At 33.9% G+C, this 26,028-nt stretch overlaps 1 protein-coding gene across 1 annotated transcript in view; it reads right to left on the bottom strand.

Annotated features, from left to right (window-relative positions):
• The window catches only part of ASCC3 (activating signal cointegrator 1 complex subunit 3), a 336,073-nt gene that overhangs the window by 268,865 nt on the left and 41,180 nt on the right, over window positions 1-26,028 (bottom strand). Inside the window, exon 5 of the mRNA XM_019967310.2 lies at window positions 3,395-3,515. Within this exon, the coding sequence (XP_019822869.2) occupies window positions 3,395-3,515 (121 nt within the window). The remainder of the gene's footprint in view (window positions 1-3,394; window positions 3,516-26,028) is intronic.

Here is a 26,028-nt window from a genome sequence, read left to right as displayed (position 1 = left end):
TTCTTTGGGTGTTGTTCAGTCACTAAGTTGTGTCTGATTCTTTGCAATCCCATGGATTGCAGCAGGCCAGGCTCCTCTGTCCTCCACTATTTCCTGGAGTCTGCTCAAATTCATATCCATTGAGTCAGTGATGCTATCTGATCATCTCATCTTCTGCCATCCCCTTCTCCCACCTTCAATCTTTCCCGGCATCAGGGTCTTTTCCAATGAGTTGGTTCATCGCATCAGGAGGCCAAAGTATTGGAGCTTCAGCATCAGTTCTTTCAATGAATATGCAGGGTTGATTTCCTTTAGGATTGACAGGTTTGATCTCCTTGCAGTCCTAGGGACTCACAAGGGTCTTTTACAACACCATAGTTAGAAAGCATCGGTTCTTCAGTGTTCAGTCTTTGTGGTACAACTCTCACATCCATACATGACTACTGGAAAAACCATAGCTTTGACTGTATGGACCTTTGTCGGCAAAGTGATGTCTCTGCTTTTGAAGGGGTCTTCAGGTGACATATTATATTTTATGCTAACATCATTAATATTTTAAACAAATGTGACGGGTACAAAATACTATTGGACACATCTGTGATCATCAAAATAAGAAAGTCAAAATTATAAGAAGGAACTATATTTACCATATTAATAGCTTTAAAAGGCCTCAGTCAGAATATACTGAAATCCCATAAGATTGAACATAATAAGTGACTTTTAAAATCAAGTTATTAAGCACAAATGCTTAAGTGTATTATTCTCTTTGATGAGTTCAGCTAACTGTAGAGACTGACAAGCAGAAATGAAATGAATAAGCTTAACAGCAACTCTAATACAGAACTTTACTGACGAACATGTAGAGCTTGTATCCTTTTAAAACGCTACTATGACAGACAAAGTTTTCTATAACTACTCAAAATAGTGTCATTTGACAGCATAAGCTAACTTAATCTTTTTTTTATGATATATCCTATACTAAACATTTGCCACAACAGCCCCCAAAACAGAATTCAATTTATAACTATCAACTTAGCAGTTAGTACATTATTCTCACTCACTTCTAGCCTACCTTATATTTCCTGGTTATAAGAACAGAGATAAAGTAGGGTGTGTGTGTGTGTGTGTGTGTGTGTGTGAATCTTTATGAATACATAAAGATTCAAAGAAAAGCAGTATAAAAGATAGAAAACACTAAATGGCAAAAGGCTACTGCTCTCTGAAAGTGAAAAGTCACTCAGTCGTGTCTGATTCTTTGCAATCCCATGGGCTATAGCCCACCAGGCTCCTCTGTCCATGGGAGTCTCCAGGCAAGAATACTGGAGTGGGTGGCCATTCGGGATCTTCCCAACCCAGGGATCGAATCCGTGTCTCCTGCATTACAGGCAGATTCTTTACCATCTGGGCCATCAGACTGCTATCTAAGACCATGATTTTGTGGAAGAGAGAAAAGAATAGGATGTGACTCTCTTACTAAGGTAACTTAATAAAGAATGGAACAATTCGGTAGTTTTAAGAGAATTTTGAAAGATCATTAATACAAAATTATATCAAAATACATAAATGGATGAGAACAGAGATAAAGTAACAAGTCCAATGATTCTTTTCTTCAAGAGTATTTCCTTCCCCCACTCCTCACAAAAAGAAATTAAGGAGAATCATTTTTAATGCAATTATACAAAAACTCTATTTAAAAAATCTTTAATATATGCTCATTGTCAGTTTCTTTCACCACAGTCCTTAGAAGAAATTAGTCTGTTTAAATGTCCCAAATTGTTGATGGTTATAATTATATTATTCACTAATAGCAACATGAATAACAACCTAGCATAGACAAAAAGAGTAAATGCCAATTGGGAAGAGTAGAAAATATTTCAGGGCAAACTGAAGGCTCAAAAAATTTTTAATAATTCAAATTTAATATGTGGTTTTAGGTTAAAAAGTGTGCTGCTTCTTAAAAGTTATCCTAGTAGAATAAAGTTTGTGTTATACAAAAATGACCATAATGAAATGGAAAAACAACATTCACTCATCACCTACAGCTTTCTTAAAAAAATACATATGCTGAACATATTTTGAACTTCTGTTAATAAACTAGAACTAATGAAAGGTGGGATCAGTAAGAATCAGCACTTTAAAGACTGAAAAAATGAGCACCAAATTCTCTGAAATTACATTGCAAGACTAGATATTTAAATTCATTCCTTTTCTTCTGGCAGATACCCACTTTAAACACTCAGTTCTGCTGGCTTATTGCAATGTCTGCTTAATCACGGTTTAACAGGTGAGAGTCCTTTTAGAGCAAGGTTGTTTATAAGTATTCAATATACTTAAAGAATCAAAACACTTTTCAAAGTTTCTAGAAATCTCAAAGCAACTCCAAGGCAATTACCAGTAATCAAAGTGTAGGATAAAAAACCCTTAAGAAATTTTGGATTTAAATCAAGGCTGGTTTTGTAATTTCCTTTCAGTGCCACACTCATAAATGTAAGAAAAAAGTGATATCACTTACTTAAACAAAGGGTAAATATTGACTGCTCTAAAGAGGGGTATCTAATTTCTTATGCTCATGCACTTTTTTAAAACTTCCAAACTATTTACAAGGCTGGCAAAGAAATTTGGTAAAGGTAAGAAACAGTTTTCCTATCAATACTTACCACCTAAAACCTGAGTTTGGCATCAGTTGTCTCATAGTAAGTCAGGCTTTTTTTTTTTTTTTTTATAAATAATTTTAGCTTCCTTGACAACTCTAATTCTTCTGGGGGTCTTCAAATATATGTAATACATGACTATACAAATGTTCAACTTGCTGGCTATGATAATTGTACTACAGGTTAAGTAGGAGAATTTGTATGTTGAAGATTTTATATCTAAAATATTATGATGTGTGCAACTTCATATTGTTTAGCAAAAATTTTAACTGTGAACATGTATGAGTTCATGTATGCATACACCTGCACATGTGTGTTTGTGTGTGTTTGTGTGAGTGTGTGAGAAAGATAAGGGGTGGGTATGGAAGCAAAATGTTAATGACTGGTGAATCTACATGAAGAGTATGTGAGTAGTTATTATACTATCCTTGCACCATTACTAAGGTCTGAAATTTTTCAAAATAAAAAATGTGGTTATAAATGTAACTCTATTTGACCCTAAGCATTATACGTAGTTGCTTTAATTCTTTTTTTTGTCTATTCAGATCTTCTGTCATACTTAAACATAGATAGACTCTCTGACATAAAACCCTATTTAGGGCATTGATAATTGTTTCATAATCTTCCATATCTAAAATCTACTTGAGAATGTTATCAGTAAGTTATATAACAACCAAAGAATATTAAAAGTATAATTGCATTAAAAAATTGCTAAACAATGAGTTTTTCCTTTAAAGTAAAATTACCACTGATTACTTTCTTACCTTGAAGAGCCTGCAACTTATGATCATTTGAAGAATTAAGAAATCTGTCCACAATTGTAACTCTGTTCTGGAGGAGTTTCTCAATAAGTTCAAGTCCATCAGGTCCCAGCAGCTCAAACAGCTTATAAGAAGAGGAAAATCAAAACAAACTGTTAACTCAAAATTAACGTTTTCAAGTTATTAACATCTATTCAACAGAGCGATGAAGCTAAACTAACACAGAAGAACCTAAAAAATATTTAGAAAAGAATTGTAAAAAAATAATAACTTAGGAAAGAAAAAAAAACCCCAAAAACTCCTCATATTGCTAAGGAGCTTTCAGTTTTATAAGACTATCTGCAATTACATGGGATTTCCCAGGCAAGGATATTGGAGTGAGTTTCCATTTCCTTCTCCTGGGGGGATCTTCCCGACCCAGGGGTCAAACCCTGGTCTCCTGCATCGCAGGTGGATCTTTATCACTGAGTCACCAGAGAAGCCCTATATAAATAAAGAGCATGACCCAACTGTTAAAATAATTATGATTCATATATAAAACTCTAAATCACAAACCAAAAGTTTCTTACAATTGGTTTCTCTTGGGATAACCAAGGCCATGAAATTGAAGCCAAAGAGCTATCTCAAAAACAGCAGAGTTGTGGTAAACCACAATTAGAAGATTCACAGATTCAACAACCAAGTTGCAGAAGAGAACTGAGAAAAGACACAATTGAGAGGACCCCTCTTGGGGTGAGAATAAACATCAACACTAACGTTTGGAATTAGTCCTTCAAAGGGGTCACAGATTTATTGGATTAGTTCATGGAACCATTTAGGGTCCAGGGCATTTTTGCAAACAATAGAATGGTCAGCTGGTAATTAGTATGGGTGAACTCCGGGAGTTGGTGATGGACAGGGAGGCCTGGCGTGCTGCGATTCATGGGGTCGCAAAGAGTCGGACACGACTGAGCGACTGAACTGAACTGAACTGAATGGCTGAGTGGAGTCAGGAGAAGTGGGAAAAAGGGTTCGGCTAACACTACCTTTGTCCCAGAGTGACTTCAGGTAAACTCACAGATGTGTCTCCACAAGGAGCACCACCAGAAACTAAACACTGTGGAGTGAAAAATAAATGTCTGCACTGAAATAATCCAGCTGGCCACTAAATCAACACGCAATAACAATAACAAGCCTTATAGGTGGAACTAGAAGAAATGGACAACTTGCTAGAAAGACATACCAAAAATAACTCAAGACTACCAAAACTAACTCAAGACAATCTGAATAGATCTAAAACAAGTAAAAGCTGAATTAGTAATCAAAAACTACCCACAAAGAAAAATCCACGTCCAGATAGCTTCAATGGTGAATTCTACAAAGCATTTAAAAAGTTAAAACCAATTCCTCACAAACACTTCCAAAAAACAGAGGAGGGAAGAAGAATACTTCACAATTCATTTTATGAGGTCAGGACTACTCTGACCCCACAACCAGACAAATACATCAAAAGAAAACTATAGATGAGTATTTCTTAGCAATACAGACACAAAAGCCTCAGGGAAATACAAGCAGACCAGATCAAATACAGCAATTTATGAAAAATGTATATACCATGACAATGTGAGACTTATTTCAGGAATATCAGGTTAGTTCAATATAAGAAAATCATTTATATATTATATCATGGCAATAGAATAAAAAGCAAAAATCACATGGTTAGCTCAACAGATGCAGAAAAACCATTTGATAAAATCCAACATCCTTTTGTGATAAAAACAATCAATGAGCTAAGACTAGAAAGGAACTTCCATAACCTGATAAGGGGCATCTATAAAAATCCCACGGTTAACATCATACTTAATGGTGAAACACTGGATTACTTTCCCACTAAGAACAGAAACAAGACAAAAGAGTGTGCATTTGTGACTTCTATTGAACATTGTATTGGAGGTTCAAGTCAGGGCAATTAGGTAAGAAAAAGAAGCAGATAGCATGCAGACTGAAAATGAAAAGGTATAACTACTTCTATTTGCAGAAATAGTTGGAAAATAGAAAATACTAAATTTTCTCTATGTGGAAAATACTAAAGAACATACTAAAATAATATTAGAACTAATAAATAAGTGAGGTTTTAAAAAAGCACATCAAGACCATTCAGTGAGGAAAGATCAGTCTTTTCAACAAACGATGGGACAACTGGCTAGCCCCATATGAAATAAATTGAAGTTGGACCCTTATACCACACACGAAAATTAAAGAGAAATGGATCAGTTATCTACATTTAACATACAAACTTATGAACTCTTTATTGAAGTAAATCTTAATGGGTTCAGATTTGGTAAGGGATTCTTATACATGACACCAAAAGCATGATTAACACAAGAAAACACAGATAATCTGGACTTCATAAAAATAAGAAACATCTGCTTCAAGGACACCATCAAGAAAGTGAATTAAACAACTCACAGGATGGGATAAAATATTTGCCAATCATATATCTGTGAAAGGACTTGTATCCAGAATACATAAACAGTTCTTACTACTAATAAAAAGGTAACCAATGAAAAAATGAGCCAAGGATCTGAATTTATCCAAGGAAAATTGATAAATGACCAATAAGCACATGAAAAGATACTCAACATCATTAGTCACTAAAGAAATGCAAAGAAGACCCACTGGAAAGAAGAATTTTTTAATGGAAAATAATGTGTTGGCAAGGATGTAGAGAAAACTAGGATTCTCATACTTTGTAGGAATACAAAGTTGTGTAACCATTGTGAAAAACAGCTTTCTGGTTCCTCAGTAAGTTAAACATAGAATTACAATACAACTCAGCAATTCCATCCCTAGGTATATACCCAAAAGAATTTAAAACTTATCCAAACAAAAACTTGCACATGAATAGGGCTATTAACATAGCCAAAAGGTAGGAATAACCCAAATGTCCATCAACTCATGCATAGATAAACAAAAAGCAGTATACTCACACAACAGAAAATACTAAGGCATAAAAAGGAATGAAGTAGTATACAACATGGATAAACCTTCAAAACACTTTGCTAAGTAAAATAAGCTAGTCATAAAAGGTCATATATGATTCCATTAATATGTTATGTCTTAAATAGGGGAATCTCTAGAGACAGAAAGTAAGCTAGTGGTTGTTCAGGGCTTGGGGGTTGGGGCAAGGGGGCGGGGTCAGGAGGGAGTAGAGAAAATAAATAGCTAAAGGTTCAGGATTTCTTTTTGAAGTTTTGTAAATGCTTTAAAGTTGACCATGGTGATGGTTGTACTTACCTATGAATATACTAAAAATTACTGATTTATATACTTTAAGTGAGAGAATTGTATGGTATGTGTACTATTTATCGATGAAGCTATTTTTTTAAATTATGAACCAAAATGACTTATAATACTTAAAGTAACCAATAAACTGCTTAGGGTTGGAAATATTAAGGATAAAGATTAAATATAAATCTCCTGATAAGCATGTTAAGTAGGTTTTGAATGGCTGTTAGACACAAGCCATCCTCATGCTTAAGGTAAGGGTGGTATTAAAAAACAAGAAATTCAAAAAACATAAATGTAACACATACCTACAGAGCTAATTTCCCCCGACACTCCAAACCAACTGTATCAGGAAATGCTCTCTACATACACCATGAAATGTCTTTATATCCTACCAACTTTCAAAGACTGTGTTAATTCTTAAATTGAAACCATTTCCCCATAAGAATGTGATATACTGGAGCAGTTACCCTGACATATATTCCCAGCTACTCAAGGTTATTTAATTTGAAATATAATGTTGACATATGAAAAATTAGATTCAGAAATTTTTAGTCTAACATAATTTTAGGAAACCACCAGTGTAATTGGAAGATAACTTCTAGACAAAATATCTCAGGTACAAAATCATAGCACATAGAACATGTTATTAATATTTCTTAAAAACAACATATCTGTAGATCTAGCAAAAAGACAAGAAAGCGGTTTTGCTCTGAATAGCAGGACTTCCCTAACCCACAATGAAGAATCCCCAGCAGAATTCTGAGATCAGCTGCCATCAGATTTAAAGCAATCCCAAATTCTGCTTTTCCTAACATTTGCCATTTTCATCTACACTGAGAGCAGGTGCAGTTCTCATTCAAGATTTGCACTACAAACTAATCTGGCACTGAGACTAGCTGTTTATAAAGGTACAGCTGTCTGGATGATTGCAAACAAGTTCCAGAAGCTATCAAATTGTAAAAAAAAAAGGGGGGGGCAGGTAGGAAAAGTTAGCTATGGGTAGAGAAGAAGGCATCAACTACAGAGTTTAAAAAAAAAAAAAATACAGCTCTCAAACAATAAAAAGACAAGTTTTACTTGGCTTTAAGTAAAACTTTACTCTGGCTGTAAGTTAAGGATATGAGATTTAAAGGAACAGACACAATAGGAACAGACAGGTAATATCCTATTCCTGGTAGATTCTGCTAAAGCCAACATTATCTATTAAATAATTTATCAACAGATAAAGGTGCTCAGAGATCTCACTGTTATCATAATTCCTTTTTTTATTAAATTAGATGATTAATTTAAAGTACCTCCTCATTAGACTAAAATAATGGAAACAATAAGAAAAATTAACCAACAGACTACATTCCTGAAAAGTCAAAAATAAATTTCAGAACATGTACAGACTAACTTTAAAGCAGCATTACTTCTTTGTTTCTTACACTTTTAACAGATGAATGTAGTTTGTGAATCTCTCAGGAAAGGCAATCCCCACCTTCCACTGTATTCTGACTTATATCATTTTTATTCCAACAGGAACAAAGCTATAGTGGATGCTATATCCCCAACACAGTATCAAATAAATCAGAAACATTATATTATCATAAAAGCAAAACATAAAGTAATGAAAACCTTTAAATAATATACCACGGAAAATTATACTACAAATCTTAGGAAAACTGGTAAGAAAAAAAGTTATCATGGGGCTAAATAAGAACTATAAATCTGTTCAAGAACTAGGGTATGCAGAGATACGCTGAGGGTTTGTGAAACCTCAGAATAAACATGATAAACATACTTGCCTTATGGGTTTACTCAAAGATTTTCATGCAAAACATTATTTCCAAGTGAAAGGTTCTGGTCATGTTAATGTCCTGTTTGAAGCCTATTTCTTAGGTTAGTCAAAAAATGTTAGACAAAGTATTTAATCACTAAAACAGCTTTAAAGCAAATAAAACTCAGGTTTTTAAAAGGTTTGTCAGTTCCATTCTGTTGCCATCTAGTCAATATTAAGGAATTCATTAAAAGTCAAAAATAAGTCTATCTGAAGTTCCCAAAAAATCACTTTCAAAATAAAGACCAATCAGTCTCCCTTCTTCCTGTGAAGAAATGACTCATTGGAAAAGACTCTGATGCTGGGAAAGGTTGAAGGCAGGAGGAGAAAGGGATGACAGAGGATGAGATGCTTGGATGGATCACCATCTTGGTGGACATGAGTTTGAGCCACTTCCGGGAGCTGGTGAAGGACAGGGAAGCCTGGAGTGCTGCAGTCCATGGGGTCACAAAGATCTGGACAAGACTGAGTGACTGAACTGAACTGATTCTCCCTATCAAATAGTCAATGGGCATTCTGAAAAACAGCTAGTGATGCACATTAGGCATAATACATTCATGTGAATGAGGCACAACAATACAGTTAAGTGGATTATGGAATTAACCACAATATGGAGACTACCCTCTAAAGCTGTTCTTCAAAAACTGGCCATGGTGATAGACAGGTACACACTGCTATATTCAAAATGGATAACCTGGCTTCCCTGGTGGTCCAGTGCATAAGAATCTTCCTTGTAATGCAAGGGACATGGGTTTGATCCCTGGTCCAAGAAGATCCCACTTGCCTAAGTCTTTGCACTACAACTACGGAGCCCGTGCTCTACAGCCTGGGAGCCGCAACTACTGAACCCACACTCTAGAGCCCATGCTTTGCGACAAGAGAAGGCACGGCCAACTAAAAAAGCCCTTGCAAAACAACAAAGCACCACAGCCCAAAAATTAAATAAATAAATAAATCTTAAAAAATAGATAACCAACAAGAACATATGGCATAGCACAGGGAAACTCTGCTCAATGTTCTTTGAAAGCCTGGATGGGAAGGAATTTGGGGGAGAATGGATATATGTACATGTATGACTGAGTCCCTTTGCTGTACACCTGAAACTATCACAACATGTTAACTGGCTATACACCAATACAAAATTTACAAGTTTAATGGTAAAAAAAAAGAAAATTAAAAAAAGAAGATTGACCATGGCTTTGTCTTGTTCAAAATTTTATGATATATAAACTAGAAGACATATTAAATCAAATTTACTTCAAGTATTAATATGGTTCATGATAGAATCAAAATTTTGAAATTTTCTAAATAGTCTGATATAATCTGCCAGACCAAAGGAAAAGTAATAGAGGTAAATATAAAACCCCACAATTATAGAAACCACATGTAAAATCAACAACAATAAAAATTCAAATAGAAAAAAAAGCTCCTGTGTACAGGATTAAGAAATATTATCCCACAAATAAATTCCTAAGAAAAATCCAGAAAAGATAGTGTGTGTGTGTGTGTGTGTGTGTGTGTGTGTGTGTGTATGTGTTAGTTGCTCAGTGGTGTCCAACTGTGCAACCCCATGGACTGTAGCTGGAGAGGTTGGTTATTTACTGACTCAATATGGATTTTTTAAAATGCAATGAAGGCTAGGGGAAAATTGCAATATTGTATCGCAAAAATCCCACTTAGCATCTCAAAGGATACTACATTAATTGAATCATATTTATACGGCTGAGTTCAATTTTAATCTATACATTTTCAAACAGACAAAAAAAGAGTAGAACAAGAAAAAGAAAGTAAAAATAAGATATATCTATGCAAGATATATATCTATGCAGATCTCTTATCTATTATTATCCATTCTGTTTGAAGGATCCTCATTCATAGATTTGACAAAGACAATGAATATTATTCTGGGTCCATCTTCCTTGATCTTCCTCCATATATCATTCCTTATCCTTCTTGAAACACACTTTTCCTTTGATATCCTTGACACACCATTCTTTTGATATGTATCCTATCACTCTGACTGTTATATTCCTACCTTCTCTTCAGGTTCACTTTGACTATTACACATTGGAGCTCCTTAAGGTTTAATCCCAGGCTTTCTCTTACTTCCACTACTTGTTCTTTCCTTAACTGCTCACATACGAGCCTTCAACTCCCATTAGCACGCATATAGTGATAACTCGTACATTTACACATCCTTCCCAGATCTCTATGCTGAATTTCATGTATCTAATTGCCCAGTTGTCATCTCCCACTTGGAAGTCTTAAGACCTCCCACAATTCCACATATGCCCAAAACTATCTCTCAGTTTTCCACATATTTCACTGTTTTATACTTGCTCTTTATTTCCATGAATGGCACTGCCATCCTTCTAGTTACACAAGTCAAAAGCTAAAATGCATCCTTACCACCTCTTTACCCCATCACACCCAACTCTAACCCTGTCATTCAATCCACTCTCAAGTTCTCTCAATTACTAAACAGATTTCAAGCCTTTGTCCTAGTCTGTCTTAAACTCCCAGTTACTGCCTATACCACTCAAAAGGTTTCCTAAATGGTTTTTGCACATCTATCCAAATGACACAGAGCACAGAACAATGACGATTTTATGAAATGTAGATCTGATCAACGTTCACTGCCTTCTGTCCATCCCTTGACAACAAATTTTCAATTGCCCTCCACTGTTCTCAAGATAAAGTACTGAATTGAACTGAACATAGAACCAGAACCTCAAAACATCACAAAGTGCTAAATGAAGAGTCAATAACACTGATACTGAGGTATATTCAATTGCACTGCTCTGACTAGAAAGAATTTTAATATCAATAATAAAGTTAAATACTCTTCAAAACGGCATCCTTTTTAATACTCCTCAGTCACATTAACTACATGTCAAGAGACGAGGCTAGTGATAAGGCAAGTGGCTACTGCATTAAAGAGTAAACAGAATACTTTAATCATCACAAAAAGACAGCACTAGGCTAGAAGATATTTTGATTCTATTATAAAACACTCTGCTGAGATATAGATAGAATATTTTTATACAGAAAAATTTATCTGTCTAGTTGTATCACAATGACTACCAAATTAGATTTTCTTTAAAACTCATAGTTTTACATAGAGTTTATTTACTTTTGTATATTCTACAAGTTTTGGCAAATGTATGATGCCTACATGTATCCATCATTATATTATCATAACAGAAGAGTTCACTGCCCTAAAAATCCCCTGTGTGCCACCAATTCATCCCTTTATTCTTTCTCTCCAGACCCTGGTAACCACTTATCTTTTGACTGTCTCCAGAGTTTTGCCTTTTCCAGAATGTCACATAGTTGGAATCATACAGTGCACACCCTTTTCTGATTGACTTCTTTCACTTAGCAATAATCATTTAAAGTTCTTAAGTTTTTTCATGGCTTGCAGGCTCATTTTCTTTTATCACTGAATATTATTCCATCATATGGATATACCACAGTTTATTCATCTATTTCCCTACTGAAGGATATCTAGTTTGCTTTTGACAACTGTCTTTATTTTTTATTTCATTAAATTCTGTTTTTTTTACACAAATTATCTCATCCATAAAAATATGCAAGCAAGTCCTACTGAGAGAAATGCTGAAAAAATATCACTAAATTGCACATTTTTCATTTTTGTCTTTTCCAAATTTTCTACAATAATAAACATATATTACTTAATCAGATGAAGTTTTATTTTTAGATAATACAAACAAGATTCTGGTTTAACAATTGTTTTTTAACTTTTTTTCCATTAAGGGTACAAAGCATCACTAACAATAAATAAAATAGATTTTCACAAATTGCCATTATTTGGAATGAACACAAGAAATTATATAAACCAAAAAATCCCTTATCATGTTAACAAATCAGCTGATAACTAATAGTACAAGGACCAAGGAATAAACTTTTTTCCTCTACCAAATCTTATTTTTCAAATGAAAAACTTTTTTTAAAATCAAATACAGTGTAACCACAAAGGAATCAGGCTAACACAGCATTTTCTAAAAAATCTGACCACTGAAAAACTATTTCAGTACCTTTAACATTATAATTATCAGTTCCAATGGCAATGAATGTGTAACAATTTAATCATTTGAGTTAATAAGTAAATCCATTATCCTAATATCTAACTGGAGAGGTATAGAGATGCAGAAAGTGTGGAAAATACATTGTATTCTAAATATTAACAGAAGAGCCATGATGGCACTTTGAACTAAGCTAGTTAGAGAAAGGAACAGCAGCTTGCAAACAGAAATTAAAAATTTGCTTGAGCATTTAAATGACTAGATTTACAAAATGGAGCATGGGAATAAAGTATTACTCTCCAAGTAAGCTTATTTAATTGTATATCAAAAGCAATTTAACATTTTCACAAAGTAATACATGTAACTCCTCAAATATACATTCAATGTTGGTATGAGACTTATTTATTATGTTTCATGGTAATACACAGGGAATAATGTTCAGCCTCTTTCCTTACTGGCAGAGACAAGGAAAATCACAGCATTTATTAGGTGTACTTTCTATCTGGAGGATTTGTAAGACACTATACTCTCTACCGGAGAAGGCAATGGCACCCCACTCCAGTACTTTTGCCTAGAAAATCCCATGGACGGTGGAGCCTGGTAGGCTGCAGTCCATGGGGTCGCTAGAGTCAGACACGACTAAGCGACTTCACTTTCACTTTTCACTTTCATGCATTGGAGAAGGAAATGGCAACCCACGCCAGTGTTCTTGCCTGGAGAATCCCACAGATGGGGGAGCCTGGTGGGCTGCCGTCTATGGGGTCTCACAGAGTCAGACATGACTGAAGTGACTTAGCAGTAGCAGTAGCATATTCTCTACACAGAAATTGAGTCCCCAGGAATATTACAGAACACATCACTTTTTCTGGGTATTAGTTAATATATAAAATGCATAAGCAATAAAGTTATGAGAACCAAATACCCATATAAACAAGACACAGGGTTAATAGGAGCAAAATAGGGCTTCCTTGGTGGCTCAGCGGTAAAGAATCTACCTGCCGATGCAGGAGACACAGATTCGATCCCTGGTCCAGGAAGATCCCACAGGCCTAGAAGCAACTAAGCTCATGTACCACAGCTATTGAGCTTGAGGTCTAGAGCCCACATGCCACAATTACTGAAGCCACAGAGCCCTAAAGCCTGTGCTCTGCAACAAGAGAACTCACCAAAACGAGAAACCCGTGCACTGCAACGAAGAGCTAACCCCGCTCCCAGCAACTAGAGAAAAGCCCCCACAGCAACGAAGACACAGCACAGCCAAAAGTAGATAAATAAATTATTTTAAAATAACAAAATAAAGCTAAATAATAATGTCCCTGCAGAAGGAAATGGCAACCCACTCCAGTATTCTTGCCTGGGAAATCCCATGAACAGAGGAGCCTGGTGGGTTACAGTCCATGGGGTTGCAAAGAGTCAGACACAACTTAGTGACTTAACCACTAAACAACAACAAAAATAATAAAGTAAGTAACAATGAGTTGGACTGTGAAGAAGGCTGAGCGCCGAAGAATTGATGCTTTTGAACTGTGGTGTTGGAGAAGACTCTTGAGAGTCCCTTGGACTCCAAGGAGATCCAACCAGTCCATTCTGAAGATCAGCCCTGGGATTTCTTTGGAAGGAATGATGCTAAAGCTGAAACTCCAGTACTTTGGCCACCTCATGCAAAGAGCTGACTCACTGGAAAAGACTCTGATGCTGGGAGGGATTGGGGGCAGGAGGAGAAGGAGACGACAGAGGATAAGATGGCTGGATGGCATCACTGACTCGATGGACCTGAGTCTGAGTGAACTCCGGGAGTTGGTGATGGACAGGGAGGCCTGGCGTGCTGCGATCCATGGGGTCGCAAAGAGTCAGACACGACTGAGCGACTGAACTGAACTGAACTGAACAATGAGTTACTGGGAATTTTTTGTTAAAATTATCAAAATACTTGTAAAGGCTACAAGTATTAGTTATTCTTATTAAAACAACAAAACCATCGTGATTAATTTTCCATTGTCTTAAGCAAACTTAAGATTTCCATTTTAACCCTAAGTAGAAAGAACAGCTGAAGAAGAAGTGTTTATTGGTCATGGATTCTGACAGTACAACTGACTTTCCATATACTGAATTTAGTCTACTATTTTCAAATTGTAGAATGTTTATAAATAAAAAAACCCTTAAACAGTTTGTCACAATAAAAAATAATGATCTTAAAGGATAACCACAGTCATTTCTCTTTTTTAAAAAATACAATATATTTTACATTTAAATTTCTTCTTAAAATTATTTTGAAAAAAAAAAAAAAAAAACTCCCTTTTACCCTTAACACAGGAAGGAGGCTGCCTTCTGATAACAAGTATTAGCAATTAAGATGAAAAAGAAGGTATGGCACAAAATTCACACTTGAATGCACCTTCTCTGGTAAGACAGAAAAAGAGAAAAACCTAAAAGATACCTCAACCTTAAAAAGAAGAAAAACATCTCTCTTGGCCATAAATAGAGCAAAAAAAAGGGAAGCACTGAGTACAGTAAAAGTGACAATTGAGCTCCAGTTTTGGACAGCAAGGCCAGGAGCCTGGCTCCTGTGAGATAATCTAGATGAAAAATGCTGCAAACAATGTGGGAAGCAGAGCCAGGGGACTTAGGTGAAGCCAGAGCATGGGCACAGAGCTCCCATGTTCATGAGAAGGGCCTGAAAAGAACTACCATCAAAATGAGACGTGGGGCCACACCTTCTACAGCAATCTAGGATGGGGAGGAGGGGGAATGTGGAGGGAAGATCCTACAAATCAACATCAGCGTAAGAATTAAAATTTTAAAACATATGAACAAATCTTAAACTAAAAATGACAGTCAACAAAATCGACACAGGAACTTAAGTTTACTCAGAAGAAGGTAATACAGAACAATGTGATACAGACTTTCAAGTAAGCACTAAAGTTCCAGGAGATAATAAAGCAGTTGTTTTCTATTAAAAGGATTTATGAAACAAAACAAAAGAAGGTATATTGAAACATTCTATCCTTTTTGCTCAATTTTTCTGTAAACAATGCTGCTATTTAAGAAGTTTATTAATTTAAAAAATGATAACTGATTCAAGGAAAAATAAATTTTAAAGCTCTATCAATCAAGGTGATTCTCCTACTGCTGATAAATATTTATAAAGTTAAAGGACCATACACTTGTGGTTTAAGTAAAAACTACCTAGTAAAATGCCTTACATATAAAAAAAAAAAAGATGCTTAACAAATCTTTGTGAAGAAAATGAGTAATGAAAAGAGGGAATTAATGGTCAATATGAGGTCATTTTCAAACCGCAATAGTTACCAGGTCGTAAAATATACATATCTTTTAATATTCTCATTGGGATCTATTTTATTTTGCAGATACAATAAATGTCCTTGATGTCATTTTATATTTTTAGAGTATTTCAAATGCTATCATGATTATTATCGATAGCATTTAAAAACAAGTAGTTATAAACAGGTTAAAAATTTCAAAGAAGAAACCCATTTCCACTGTGAAACAATTATATCTGTTATAACTGGATGTAACTAGAAGGACAATCAGGCTTGTCTCAAACCCTTTGTATCTAAAGATGGGAAACTACCAGATGTCTTATTATTTAAAACGGATACCTGCTATATGAATAAAAGCCAAAACTTATGTGAGAAAAAAAAAAGACCAGCAAAATTAAAATGTGATTCTTTGAAAGCAAACAGTCTTGTATCAAAAATTTGAAAGTACAGATAAAAAGACTGGGGCAACATAACTAAAAGTTGGTGTAAAAAATTTTTTTTTAATTAGAAGACATTCATGAGTAACTTTAGAGCAAAAAGCTTGAATATGTGACTAATGAAATGGCTAATTTCATAGAAAAATATAATTGTCAAATGATTTAAGAAGAAATAGAAAATCTGAATAAACCAACAACTGGAAAATATGAATTGCTAACTACAAAAGACACCAGGTGAGATAAGTTTATTAGCATACTAGTGTCAAACTTTCATGAAAGAAATAATTGCTTTAAGAAACCTTTTTAAAAAATAAAGAAACCTCCAGAAGTTTACTTTATGAAGTCAGAATAACCTTAGGCATTAGTATTAAAATGGGCTTCCCTAGTGGCTCAGATGGTAAAGAATGCACCTGCAATGTAGGAAACCTGGAATTGATCCCTGGGTCAGGACGATTCCCTGGAGAAGAGAATGGCGACCCACTTCAGTATCCTTGCCTGGAGAATTCCATGGACAGAGGAGCCTGGCAGGCTACAGTCCATAGGAGTCAGACATGACTGAGCAACTAACACACTAGTATTAAAACAGGGTAATTTACAAATTATCTGCTCAGGTTGGCATTCTAAGCATAGTAGGAGGACTGGAATATCATGTGACTATCCAATAAAGCCCCATGACAAAGAGGAGGCATTCTGATTTTCATAAATTAAACTAAGGCAAATCCATGTATTTCCATTTTTAGTTATAAAATTTTAAAATGTAAGAGTTGTACCTACACCTCTACTGTATATAATAAACAGCATACACCATACACTATAGATAATGTGGTATCCAGAGAAAAATGATACTCAATTCAGGGAATGTCTTCCTTTGAGACAATAAGCAACTTTAGTTAGATTTATACATGAAATGAAAAAGATGTGCATACTGAAAACAAAGAATAATATAGTATGATAAAATAAAACGCTAACTGAGTAATTCCGAAAAGTTTGAATTAACAGTCCATGTGGAACTCAGTATCAGAATAATTATATAAAGCAGAGCATGTTATTTATAACACTGTAAATTATTCTTAGTTTGATTTGTGGCATAAAAAATTATTAAATATTCATACATTCCAAAATAAAGTCTTAAACAACAAAAGAAAATGACCATGAAAATTAGGACAGTATTTATTTAACATTTATTTTTCTCTCAAGAAAAATGTGCTATGCAAATTGTTGCTGCATTGCAGAGAATTAGATAAATTACATTTTCAGAAAAACTTACTCATTATTTACAGGTACTTAATCTATCATAACAACTTAACAAAGCTAAAACCAAGGTCACTTACAACTTAATTAAAACTACTTGGAATGTAAATCTATTTATTCCTCACATACTATAATTAATTAGATGTATAAGTTAAGGTTAAAGTTAAGTATCATTGTATATTTAAAAGTTTACTTTACAATTGCATGCACATGGCAAATTTATAGTATACTAATTATTAAAAAGAAATTACGCTGATTTTTAAATGCCTTAGTGAAAACAAATTTATAGCCATCATATGCATGTATGAGTGGACCATATTATTCATATATATATAAAGCTGAACAAATATGAAATTTTAAATATTTAAATAAATGCTTACAGCAATTTCTAAATCTAATAGCCATACTTATTTACGCCTATAAACTGACAACTAAAACATTATTCAGAATGCTTTTTTATTCATCTCAAATACTTTTAAAACACAGAAATTTATTCTTTATTCTCATATATTACTTTTCTGTATCAATACATTACAGATATTTCTCAATATATGTTTAGAAAATCCACATGCTCTTCCAAATTAGTCATAACAACATTCATTATATCAAACATAATTTTCTTGCCCATTCTCCTTTTAAGTATATGTGTGAAAGTTCCAAGAGGAAGAGACTTAAGAAAGCAAGATAATGGGAATGGGATGACTGAACTCTGTTACCTTACCTTTTTGTCTCCCAAAACCAAAGAGTACTTGACGCACAGTAGAGAATGAATGAATGAGTGAATGAACAGTACCAAACAGAGAAGAATAAAACTAAATGCATGAAATTTGGCAAAATGTCTTACTCTTTGAACAATCATTCCAACTAAGGGCAAAATAGTCTGAAATATGTTATTGCCACAAATTGGAAGCAAGTAAGTATTTTTAAGTCCTCATTGTGAGTTTAACATATTAATAATATCTTTTCCTCCATATCTACAACAAGATGACACAAGACCTTGAGAACTTTTGGGGATGAAAGGTATCTTAAAAGTCATATAATTCAACCCTCAACAAATTTCAACAAACTAATCATTGAGTATACATGTCTATCTTTCCAATAAAAGATCTCATTATTTGCCAAAAGAGCACCTTATATTTAAAGGATTCAGAAAATGTTTGCCTGAGCTGAGATCTGTCTTCATGTACCTTCCACCCAGAGCACTAGTTAAAATTTTGGGCATCCTTCTTCCATGTACAGATCTTCAAATATTATGCCCATCCTCCTATCCCACCATAGATTTCTCTCAAAAAGAATAAACAGTTAGAAGTTTTTCAAGTGTTCATCACAAAACATTAATTCTACTTCCTTCACTGACCTCATCACTCTCTTCTCTATGCCTTTGTAGGACTGTAACTCCCTTAAAAAAACTATGGTGGCCAGGTGCGGCCTAAAGAGCACAAAAAAGAGCTGAACTGTCATTACCCATGTATAAGATTGTACTTTTTTAATATTAAAATTGTCTTGTTAGCTAGCTACATAAGACTGCTTACAAAAATAATACATATGGAATACTTAGCATCTGCTAGGCACTATTTTAAGTGCTTCAAGTGCTTTACATCGTATCTTCACAGCAACCTATATGGTAAGCCTATCACTTTCTCCACATAACAATTACAAAAGCTGCACCTTGGAGAAGTGACTTGGCCAAAGTCAGTTATCAGCAGGAGAGCTAGGATTCATACATGTGTCTGCCCTAAAGCCCATTCTCTCTCTCTCTCTTTTTTTTTCCATTCTCTCTTAAACACTTGAATTCACAGGTCCCATGGCTAACTCCCACTGAATTTAGTTTATTCAAATGCTGCTGCTGAACTAGACCTTCCTGTCTAAAATTAACAGTGTTCCTTGTTACAAGTATATGAACTTATATTTATCTGTTTTATCATGCCATTTCAGCCCATTGTTCTAACAATTTGAACCATAAAGAAGATAAAAGCAACATCCAACCAAAATAAAATATATATATATATATATATATATATATATATACCTAGTGCTTTCCCAATATAGACTGTAAAACTTAAGAGACCTGTTACAGCAGGTAAAACACTTCAACTGTCTCGACCTTTCCTAATTTTTACATTCAGATAAAGTAGAACATGAATTTTCCTCATAAAAATTTTATCCCTTATAAAGTAAAAGTAGGAATGAATAATCTGAAGTGGCAGACAATGTGGAAGTAACAAGAACCTTGGGAGAAAATGGCTATATCACTTCAGAGCACATAATATGAATATATTCATATATGTACCTACAAATTAAATACAAAGATACATCTGACCCAAATAACATTCTGACTAAACCCAGTGAGACTAAAATGAAAAAAATTCATAAAAGAGAGGTTCAATCACGTCCTGGGGACTGCCTTTCTAAGCAGAACACCAAAAAAAAGAAAAGATTCGTAAATGAAAAGATGAATAGACTTGCCTATTTATATACCCAAAACATCTGCAAAAACATTTGCAATCTCATTATAAATTATCTTATTAATTAAGAAAAAGTAACTCAACTTCATCAAATGAAAAATTCGCAATTCTCATAAGAAAGCAGTAAGTGGCCTATAAATATATGGGGAAAAAAATCTTTACCTCAGTAGTAATAAAAATGTAATTAAAACAGTGAGATATCATTTTCCCCCTAATAAACTGGGCCGGCCAAGAATGTAAGTTCAAGGATACTCTTATACACTACAGGCAGAAATGTACACTGGTGGACTCTTCCAGGAAAGAATTCTGTCAGTACTTCTGGATGCAAAATTTTAAGTACTAGGAATATATTAAAGGGGAAAATGTGTGTGAGCAAATATTTAGCATAAGAGTTTTATCATAGAGTAAGGCTAGATTTAACTTAAATCTTCAGTAGCAGAATAAACTAGGATATGATGAAAAATGTATACTCTGCAGCCACTAAAAAGTATTATACATTAACCAAATCACCATGATATATACATGAAACTAATATCACATTGTAAGTCAAGTATACTTCAATTTAAAAAATGTATACAATAGATAATGTATTGCAGATTTTATTGTCATAAAAATGTTTTATTGTCTCACACAGAAGTGTTAAGTAACAAAAAAGCAATTCATAGACCATATGATCCATTTTTAAATTATTCATATTTTTAAAATATATATGCCAAAATAGTTGCTATGACCATGACCAGATATACTGAGAATGCAGATGATTTTGTTTCTACATGTTATATATGTGTGCTCTAAATTTTCTACAATGATACATTTTTTTAATTAGAAAAATAAAGTTGTGTAAAGAACAGTGGATTAAAAAAATGAAATGACACAAAAGGCTAGAATTTCCAGTACAGTCTTGAAAATAAATAATAAGGGGAAAAAACTGGATTCTATAAAACACTATGGCTAGGCAGTAACCATAAACTAAAAAAAAAAAAAAAAAAAAAACCTAGAGGGACATGAGAGAAAGTATGGTAGCAAATCACAATAAAAACTAACATAATTATACATATATGTCTTTAAAACATAGTATTGTAGTATCTATAAAGTTAAATCTCTAAGAATATCTTAGCACATAAAAATGAGAGAAATAACAAAGAGCTTTCTTTACCAAGTTTGAAGCAAGGAAATAAAACCAAGACACATGTTCCTCCATGAGGAAGATAAGAGAAGTCCATTCTCACTTCTCCTACAGGAAACATTAGCTTAAGACAGGAAAGAGCAGAATAGATACCATAAAGACTGAATGCTACCTACAGAGAAATACTGAGCTTTATCTTATGGAGAAAGTAGTAAGGAATCACTTAATGTCTTCAAATAAATAACTTCAGGTTTTCAGACCTTGATGAATCATATCCCAAGGTTCAAAAACTACTTACAGATTTGAGGCCAGAGTCTTTGCTATCTCAGGAATAATAAAGGAAAACAGAAGTGCCAGATGAAGGCAAAAGTTCCCAATTTAAAAAATAAATGATGTAAAAGATGGATTGTGAAAATTACTTAATATCAATACATGGAAATGTAACAGAACATGAACAGAATTCACAAGTAAAATCATGGCAAAATAGTCTTCTTTTTCCTATGAGATTGTTAGGTTAGTTGTTCTTAGATTGGAAAAGCAACTGAAAGTTTGATACCTTTGAAGATGAGATGATGAAAGCATTCTACACGTCAATAGTGTTAGATCTATAGAGGACTGAACAGCTGTATCCAAATTGTGTCGATAATGGATTAATGCTAACAGGAAAACTGGGAGAGTTTTACACTTAAAAAAAAAAAATACTAAAGAAAAGAAAAATATAACTGACATCACATGTCTAAAACACAATCATATAAAAGAGGAGACATCTATAACTTTACTTCCCCATGTATAGATATAAGACTAAATGGCAGATGTAATATGAGCAGTTTGTCAGTTTAATAAACAAATAAGTTAGACGAGGGCTACTCAAGAAAGGGGTAAAATATCTTAAAAAAAAAAAAGAAACTCATTAGAATAAGTAGATCTTATTATATGGGCATCACTTGGATAGAATGCTAGACACACACATAATATACTTTGGGGCAGGGTTGGGGGAATGCTATGATTCTAAGTATTCTCTAAGTATAACTTTACCCAGTGGCAGCTCTCTACTCAGACTTGGGGCAGGGGCAGGTCTCTTCTGATTATTTGGTGAAATGACTATAGAAAAAGCAACACATAATTGGCCATTAGAGTTGAAGAGATACTATTTTAATTTCAACCTCATTAATGTTGGCATCCTTATATAATATGAAGACTTTTCATAAAGCATTCATGTTAGACATTCAGCTCGATAATATTTTAAATTTCCTACTCTAGGCACCAAAATCATCACTATAGCCTCCTTGCCAAGCTATAGTGTATATATCAATGTGTGGTCTAGAATCTCCGAGACCCTTTCAGGAGGTCCATGAACCAAAATTAATTTTGTGATAACAGTCAAATGTTATTTGCCTCCTTCATCCTCATCCTCCCATGAGTATAAAGTGAGTGGAGTTTTCAGAGGCTACATAATGTGTGATATATGAACAGACTGCATGCAGAAGCACATATGGGAATCTAGTTGTCTTATATTAAGCTAGATACTGAAAAGACTTGAAAAAATGCCATACAATCCCATTCTTCATACTTTATATTCTATTTTAGAAAAGTTATTTTTCATAAAAATGTTACTTATATTAATATAACATATTTAGTGTTATTGGCATTAATGTAATAGATTTAGCTATTTACACTAATGTAATAGACTTAGTATTATTTTAAATGATTTTTATTTAATAAATACAGTATTTAATAACATATTAAAAACTTTGTTTCAATTTTTAACATAATATTCCATTCAGTTCAGTCGCTCAGTCATGTCTGACCCTAGTAGAACATTATGATAAGCAACATAAAGAAAACTCTATGAGATCCTCCATAATGTTAAACAATGTAAAGTTTGGGAGCCACTTTATTAAGCCATGCTAATTATTCTATATTAAAATTTCAAAGGATGCTCGAATCATTTATAATGCAAATGAGTATTTTAAAAAAATAGTCTTTCCTCAAAAGACATTCTAACCAAATAAGTCCTAATTTTTAAGATCAGGTACATATCTGGAACAGGACTGGGTTCAGAAATGAACTTTCATGGGTTAAATAACACCATCTGCATAGAGTCGATAATGCTAATAGTGAATGTAAAATTAGAAAAGCTATAAAGAATGAACCTCAGCTGCCCAACTGCAAACTATGATAATATCAATATAACTCAAAATTCACTTTTCCTAAGAACTTGTTAAACATAACTTATCAATATTTACATCAATATTAATAACTCTGCAAATAGCATTTAATCCTGAAATAATACCAAGAGATATGTATACTCCATTTCCAATATTTTCAAGTAATTTTCTATTAATTTCTTTTCTATTTTACCAAAGATTTTAAAATCAGAACTCACTACAAAAACTGAATTCAAGACTTTTAGAATAGTGAGACTTATAAAAGCAAAAGAGAAAAAAAAAGCAGTAAAAATAATAATTCTCTGAATTAAGAACTATCCTCTAAGCATCATTTAATTAACTACTTGAAACATCTATATATAACAAGGCATAGATAAAATTTGTATACTGATCTGTAAGGTATCAACTCTAATAAAACTTTGCATACATGGAAATATATAATCCTTATTAATGTGGAAGGCAAGAATCTAACATTCGAGAACCTACAGTTTGTGAAACATTATGCTAGGTAGGTACTACGTATATAGTCTCTCACAAATCCTTACAGAGACATTGTGAAACAAAGGTTCACAAGAGTTTAATAACCTGCCCACCGTCAACAATAGGTAAGTGCACAAAGACAGAATTTCCTTCAGAGCCTTTTAAGTAAGTGTCCTTCTCTTCAAAGAATTCAGTGATACACCAGAGAGGAACAGCAGGCTTGTGCTGGTGATTAAAACAAAAGGCCCAGAATACCTACCAGTGTCTTGCTTTGTGACTTTAGGAAACAAACTGGGACACGGGTTTGGGGGGGTTATTTTGTTTGTTATCTTTATACATAGTATACCATCCTTACCTTGCAGAACTATGAAGAAACTGGTTATATCAAGTGAGACAGCTTGGTCTAACTCTATATATAACAGGCATTCAAAACATGGGAGGTTTGCTGTTATTAAAACTACTACTTTCTTGGGGAAAAGTTTCTGTTGAAAGTTCACTGACTATGTGATCCTATTAGGACCAAACCTATTGCTACAATTCTGGTTACAGAAAAGCAGCAGCCAAGAAGATGTCCATACCAACCAGGGATGAGTCCTGATTAAGAAAATAATCTGAAATGTTTATATCTTATCTTCTTCTGGGTAGTTAAAATGTACTAACTTTAAAAAGTATTTTTAGAAGTAAGTAAGTCTCAAAAGTGTAAAGAATAAAGAGTCTAGCCCAATCAAATTCTTAGGCTTAATCATAGTAACTATGGCCTTAACAAATAAATTACCGGGAGTCAGAGTTTAAACTTAAAGAAGCAAAGTAGGAAAGGAAAAGAAGATTGTACTCAGAAACCTAAGTTGGCTGTTTTATTAGTTCAACACTCAAAGAAACACAGAATTACTTTAAATGCAATTCCCCACAGAAATTTTAAAACTCATCTTTAACAAGTTCTCAATATTTCTTCCTTTCTCTTATTTCAGCCAATTCCATATCTGGAATTCTGTTTAAGGAACAGATATTGTTTCTGAAGAAATTGTAAATTAGAGTAAAGGCCAAAGAATCCTAACCATACTTAAACTGCTTGATGTTTCAAAGCATCAAACCTAAGGAAATGTACAGAACTATTTCTTTGCAAAGAAAGCACACACTGGAGTCACGGTTGTCTGAGTTTAAACCCTGGATTCACTATTTATCCTGCAACCTTGGACAAATTTCCCAGCACCTCTATAAAACACATATCTCCAGTGAGCAATAATCCATGAGGCCACCAAACATTTCCTTCAAGTACCAGCAAAACAGGGGTACCAAAAAATGAGAAAAACTTTTTTTTTTTAAGAATTTGATGTTTGAAAAAGACATCAATTCAGCCACAATGGTAAAAATAAAATAAAATTTTATTAGACTTTCTTATATTTGCTGTAGCATGCTTTTAATTTTTAAAAAAAGTCTATGGGAGGGGAGAAGAAATGCCTCAGCATTTAACATTTTCAGTGCTTAAGGTCTCTAACAGCTTTTAATCTAATACGTGAAATATTCATTTACATGTTAAACTGTCCATAAAATCCTGGTTGAAAATCATTAAACAAGATCAAGCAGGGTGTATCTACAGGTTTTAGAGTGGCTTACAATATACCTGAACAAAGTGTATAAGGCTTTACCTTATTTGGCCCTTACCTCCCTGCTCATCCTTGTCTCTGACCGTACCCACTCTGCATATCTTGCATCTTCACTGTAGAGACTACAGCCCTCAAAACACACCTTGCTTTTTCTCACACTTAAAATATGTTCCTTACCTTTCTGATCCACTTGAAGAAGTTAAATCTTGTTGTATTTTAAGGTTTGGCTCATGCTTACACTCCTCTATGCATACTTTTCCTACCATTCTAACTCCCCTACGAAATGTATGACTGACTCTTTTATGCCCCACTTTTCTTTGTATACAGTATCATCATACCTAGGTATCTGGGAGCACTTACTTATTGGCATGCCTCCTCTGACTAAACAACAAATTCCCCAAGAGCAAGGTTGCTGTCCTATGCATCCTTTTATGTTCAGTAAGTAGCACCTAGTGCTACAACATATGATGAATGGATGAAAGCATGAATTCACTCTGACCCTGCAGTTAGGTACATTATGAAAACAATCTTGAGAAGAATATGTTCTTCCAACAACCAGTTTCAGTTATATACTTAAGAATTGTGGTGAAAAACTAAGAAATGCAAACTTCACTCTAGATACTCTAAAATAAAAAGAATAGTTTTATGGCTCACTCAGACAAATTTCCATGAGTTTGATGTTTTTAAGTT

This window comes from Bos indicus, chromosome 9 (genome assembly GCF_029378745.1).
Source record: "Bos indicus isolate NIAB-ARS_2022 breed Sahiwal x Tharparkar chromosome 9, NIAB-ARS_B.indTharparkar_mat_pri_1.0, whole genome shotgun sequence".
Classification (NCBI taxonomy): Eukaryota; Metazoa; Chordata; class Mammalia; order Artiodactyla; family Bovidae; genus Bos; species Bos indicus.
Note: the sequence above shows the minus strand (reverse complement) of the source record. Positions and strands in the feature narration are given on the sequence as shown.